At 48.3% G+C, this 6,000-nt stretch overlaps 1 protein-coding gene across 1 annotated transcript in view; it reads left to right on the top strand.

Moving 5' to 3' along the window:
* LOC110166199 (citron Rho-interacting kinase-like) overlaps positions 1-6,000 on the top strand; it is a 26,337-nt gene that overhangs the window by 595 nt on the left and 19,742 nt on the right. Inside the window, exons 2-5 of the mRNA XM_055160969.1 lie at positions 6-28; positions 1,134-1,187; positions 2,410-2,607; positions 3,763-3,956. Of these exons, the coding sequence (XP_055016944.1) occupies positions 6-28; positions 1,134-1,187; positions 2,410-2,607; positions 3,763-3,956 (469 nt within the window). The remainder of the gene's footprint in view (positions 1-5; positions 29-1,133; positions 1,188-2,409; positions 2,608-3,762; positions 3,957-6,000) is intronic.

Here is a 6,000-nt window from a genome sequence, read left to right as displayed (position 1 = left end):
GGCAGAGGAGGAGATCACCGCGCTCAGGGTGAGGAGGAGAGGAGAGAGGAGGAGAGAGGAGGAGGAGAGAGAGAGAGAGGAGGAGGAGGAGAGGAGGAGAGGAGGAGGAGATCACCGCGCTCAGGAGAGGAGAGAGGAGAGAGGAGGAGAGGAGAGGGGAGGAGAGGAGAGAGGAGGAGATCACCGCGCTCAGGGTGAGGAGGAGAGGAGAGGAGAGGAGGAGAGAGGAGGAGGAGGAGGAGGAGAGAGGAGGAGAGAGGAGAGGAGAGGAGAGAGGAGGAGGAGAGAGGAGAGGAGAGAGGAGGAGATCACCGCGCTCAGGGTGAGGAGGAGAGGAGAGAGGAGAGAGAGGAGAGAGGAGAGGAGGAGAGAGAGAGAGAGAGGAGAGAGGAGGAGGAGGAGAGGAGAGGAGAGGAGAGAGGAGAGAGGAGGAGGAGGATCACCGCGCTCAGGAGGAGGAGAGAGAGGAGAGGAGGAGGAGAGGAGAGGAGGAGAGGAGGAGAGAGGAGGAGGAGGAGGAGGAGAGAGAGAGATCACCGCGCTCAGGGTGAGGAGGAGAGGAGAGGAGAGGAGGAGGAGGAGAGAGGAGAGGAGGAGAGGAGGAGAGGAGGAGAGCGCTCAGGGTGAGGAGGAGAGGAGAGGAGGAGGAGGAGGAGGAGAGAGGAGAGAGGAGGAGGAGGAGGAGAGAGAGAGGAGGAGGAGATCACCGCGCTCAGGGTGAGGAGGAGAGGAGAGGAGGAGAGAGAGGAGGAGGAGAGAGGAGAGGAGAGGAGGAGAGAGGAGGAGATCACCGCGCTCAGAGGAGGAGGAGGAGGAGAGGAGAGAGAGGAGAGGAGGAGAGAGGAGGAGAGAGAGAGGGAGGGAGAGGAGAGGAGGAGAGAGGGAGGAGAGGAGAGGAGAGGAGGAGAGGAGGAGGAGGAGGAGAGGGAGGAGAGGAGAGAGAGGAGGAGAGGAGGAGAGAGGAGGAGAGAGGAGGAGGAGGAGAGAGAGGAGGGAGAGGAGGAGAGAGAGGAGAGAGAGAGGAGAGAGGAGAGGAGGAGAGGAGGAGAGAGGGAGGAGAGGAGAGGAGAGAGGAGGAGGAGGAGGAGATTCAGTTCATGTTTCTGTTTCAGATTTGAGTTTTTCTTCTTCAGAATCACAGAGACGAAATCCAGAGGAAATTTGACGCTCTGAGAGACAGCTGCTCTGTGAGTCCTACACCCTACATCCTAACTCCTTCATCCTACACCCTACCCCCTACATCCTACACCCTACACCCTAACCCTACACCCTACCCCTACACCCTACATCCTACACCCTAACCCCTACACTCCTACACCCTACACCCCCCCTACATCCTACACCCTAACCCTACATCCTACACCCTACACCTAACCCCTACACCTACACCCTAACCCCTACATCCTACACCCTAACCCTACACCCTACACCTACCCCTACCCCTACACCCTACACCCTAACCCCTACACCCTACACCCTAACCCTACATCCTACACCCTAACCCCTACATCCTACACCCTAACCCCTACACCCTACACCCTAACCCCTACACCCTACACCCTAACCCCTACACCCTACACCCTAACCCCTACATCCTACACCCTAACCCCTACATCCTACACCCTAACCCCTACACCCTACACCCTACACCCTAACCCCTACATCTTACACCCTAACCCCTACATCCTACACCCTACATCCTACACTCTAACCCCTACACCCTACATCCTAACTCCTACATCCTACCTCCTACACCCTACACCCTACATCCTACACCCTACATCCTACCTCCTACACCCTACATCCTAACTCCTACACCCTACCTCCTACACCCTACATCCTACACCCTACATCCTAACTCCTACATCCTAACTCCTACATCCTACCTCCTACACCCTACATCCTAACTCCTACCTCCTAACCCCTACATCCTACACCTAACCCCTACATCCAGCACCCTAACCCCTACATCCTACACCCTAACCCCTACATCCTACACCCTAACCCCTACACCCTAACCCCTACATCTTACACCCTAACCCCTACATCTTACACCCTAACCCCTACATCCTACACCCTACATCCTACACCCTAACCCCTACATCCTACATCCTACACCCTACACTCTAACCCCTACACCCTACACCCTAACCCCTACATCCTACACCCTAACCCCTACATCCTACACCCTAACCCTTACTTCCTACACCCTAACCCTTACTTCCTACACCCTAAACCTTACACCCTAACCCCTACATCCTACACCCTAACCCCTACATCCTACACCCTACACTCCAACCTCTACATTCTAAACACTACACCCTACACCGTACCCCTAACCCCTCTATGCTGCTTTATCCCTGACCTCTGACCCTCCTGACCTCTGACCTCTGACCCCGTGTGCTGCAGGTCATCACGGACCTGGAGGAGCAGCTGACTCAGCTGAGTCAGGAGAACGCAGAACTGAACCGTCAGAACTTCTACTTGTCCAAACAGCTGGACGAAGCTTCAGACGAGTCAGAAGATCGACTCCAACTGAGCCAAGAGGTGGAGCGGCTGAGGAGGGAGGTGGCCGACCGCGAGATGCACCTCAACAACCAGAAACAGGTACGAAAACCAGGAGGAGGAGACGAGCAGGTGATGGACCCTCCTCTACTAATGTTACATAGTGCAGCTTTAAAGGTTGTATAGAGGATTTTTTTAAGGGAAGAGAACTACAGCGACAGTTCTTTTTCAAATGTTCCTCCTCCACAGCTCCCTCAGTAGAAACATCTCCTCCCGCCTCCTTACTCTAGAATTCCTCTTCTCTTCTTCTTTCAGCGATCTCGAAAACGGACTTTCTTTTCGCGGCGAACTGGTCGTGGATTCTCATCCGCCGTCGCAACAAACTTTGTGCGAATTGCGATGAAGCTACGGTTTAAAAAAGTCTCTAAGAACCGCCGCATAAACCACGTAATCCCAGCGCTCCGCCGAGTCAGTTACACTAGAAACGTAGGGAGTTTGATTGACAACCTAACAGCCAATAGAAAATGAGGTAGCCTTGTTTTCTATTGGCTGATGTTTATCTGGCCTCACCACGTCCACATTTGATAGATTTTCATTCTTTTTTTTTTTGGTCATCATAATTACAAGGCTGCTGCATCTCTGTAACGGTATTTTAAACTTTCATTGACAATTTGAAACAAAACAAAAATCCTCCATACAACCTTTAATATGATCAAACATCTCCACAACAGGCTGGGCCTTCAGAACATGGTAAAAAATAAAGCTCCAGATCTTCTGGAGCAGAACCTGCTTTAGGTTTTATCTCCAAAAGATGATTTAGGAAGAAATGTGGAAGATAAAGGAGATGTTTCAGAGGAGCTCATGAAGACAAAAACAAACACACAGAAGAGCTGCACTTCACAACAAACTTTGAGACGAGTTTCAGTTCGTGTTTGTAGAAGAAAATGACACTTGATTGAAACAGGCCTGAGTTCTTTGGTTCTGTTCTCGTTTAGGTCTCAGGGACATTTTCAAGAGTCTCCAGCAAAACTCTAAATATTGAGTCTGCATAAAATTTGGACTCAGATATTTTGGTCAGAGATGAAAACAAACGCAGAGAGAGAATCTAGAGAATCTGAAAAAATACATTTTGAACCACCCTACTCCACATCCAGAAACCACTGAGTGTTGAGATGTTCTGAGATGTTCCTCTGCTTGTCTCGTGACGTTCTGTGATGTTCTGTGATGTTCTGTGTTGTTCCTCACGTCCTGGTTCAGAACATCGAGACCCTGAAGACCACGTGCAGCATGCTGGAGGAGCAGGTGGTGGAGCTGGAGAGTCTGAACGACGAGCTCCTGGAGAAGGAGCGACAGTGGGAGGCCTGGAGGTCGGCTCTGGAGGACGAGAAGAACCAATCAGAACGAAGAACCAGAGACCTGCAGAGGGCGCTGGACACCGAGAAACAGAACAGGTATTTAAGACTGAAGAACATCCACAAACTGTTGAAAGAAAGAGGATTTTATCATGATCGGATCAGAATCGGATCGAGTATCGAGTCTGGAGTGTGTGTGTGTGTATGTGTGTGTATAGTGTGTGTGTGTGTGTGTAGTGTGTATAGTGTGTGTGTGTGTATGTGTGTGTATAGTGTGTGTATAGTGTGTGTGTGTGTATGTGTGTGTATAGTGTGTGTATAGTGTGTGTGTGTAGAGTGTGTGTGTATAGTGTGTGTGTATAGTGTGTGTGTGTGTGTGTGTGTATGTGTGTGTGTGTATGTGTGTGTATAGTGTGTGTATAGTGTGTGTGTGTAGTGTGTGTGTATAGTGTGTGTGAATAGTGTGTGTATAGTGTGTGTATAGTGTGTGTGTATAGTGTGTGTGTGTGTGTGTGTGTGTGTGTATAGTGTGTGTGTATAGTGTGTGTGTGTGTGTGTAGTGTGTGTGTGTGTGTGTGTGTAGTGTGTGTAGTGTGTGTATAGTGTGTGTGTATAGTGTGTGTATAGTGTGTGTGTGTGTGTGTGTGTGTATATGTGTGTGTGTGTGTGTGTATAGTGTGTGTGTTATGTGTGTATGTGTGTGTATAGTGTGTGTGTGTGTGTGTGTGTGTGTGTGTGTGTGTATGTGTGTGTGTGTGTGTGTGTATAGTGTGTGTGTGTGTGTGTGTGTGTGTGTAAGTGTGTGTGTATAGTGTGTGTTGTATAGTGTGTGTATAGTGTGTGTATAGTGTGTATAGTGTGTGTTAGTAGTGTGTGTGTGTGATGTGAGTGTGTGTGTGTATAGTGTGTGTGTGTGTGTATAGTGTGTGTGTATAGTGTGTGTATAGTGTGTGTGTGTGTGTGTGTATAGTGTGTGTGTGTGTGTGTGTATAGTGTGTGTGTGTGTGTGTGATAGTGTGTGTATAGTGTGTGTGTGTATAGTGTGTGTGTGTGTGTATAGTGTGTGTGATATGTGTGTGTAGTGTGTGTATAGTGTGTATAGTGTGTGTGTGTGTGTGTGTGTATAGTGTGTGTGTGTGTGTGTTATAGTGTGTGTGTATGTGTATGTGTGTGTGTGTGTATAGTGTGTGTATAGTGTGTGTGTGTATAGTGTGTGTGAATAGTGTGTGTATAGTGTGTGTGTATAGTGTGTGTGTATAGTGTGTGTATAGTGTGTGTGTATAGTGTGTGTATAGTGTGTGTGTATAGTGTGTGTGTGTGTGTGTAGTGTGTGTGTATAGTGTGTGTATAGTGTGTGTGTGAATAGTGTGTGTATAGTGTGTGTGTGTATAGTGTGTGTGTATAGTGTGTGTGTGTGTGTATAGTGTGTGTGTTTGTGAGTGTGTGTAGAGCCCGACCGATATATCGGTTGGCCGATATTATCGGCCAATATGGGTACCTGGAGACATATCGGCTATCGGCCAATATGCTCGCTGATATGGGCCAATATTTCACGTGGGCATGTTACACCTCGTTATAAAGCTTAGACTCTCTACATTCTGTTCATTTAATCCAATTTACAGACAGATAAATGTCCTCATATGTGACTCCACATCAGTATTTATCTACGGAGTCATTTGTGTGTGTCGTACTGTCCCTGAACACACCACAGAGTCACTTCACTCACGTGTGTTTGTTTACACCTGCAGCCACAGATCCAAACACTGAGATTATTTTCTTTTTTCGGACAATCGGTTTGAGTCTGGATTAAAAGGACATTTATTAGTGCAGATTTGTGATGTGGGAGGAGCCTGTGTGATGTGGGAGGAGCCTGTGTGAGCGGTGAGTGTTGGAAATACATCGACTTTGAAGCTAGTTTAGGTTTTGTTAGCGATTAGCTGCTGTAGCTCCCGCACATAAACAGGCTGTTTTCTATTGGTCTATTGTAAAGTGACTGTATTGATCGTATATTTGTTATTGGACCAGTATTGATATGTAAATGAGCTGTGAATAGACGTGTGAATGATCCACATTTATGCATATAATTAATTACTGCAGCGGTTTTTACGGCTAAAGGCTAATAGCGATAGTTTACTAGCAGGAG

The sequence above is a fragment of the Boleophthalmus pectinirostris genome, unplaced genomic scaffold (assembly GCF_026225935.1).
Source record: "Boleophthalmus pectinirostris isolate CB_2022bp ecotype Guang Dong unplaced genomic scaffold, ASM2622593v1 HiC_scaffold_3, whole genome shotgun sequence".
Lineage (NCBI taxonomy): Eukaryota > Metazoa > Chordata > Actinopteri > Gobiiformes > Gobiidae > Boleophthalmus > Boleophthalmus pectinirostris.
This window is presented reverse-complemented; position numbering and strand designations above follow the sequence as displayed.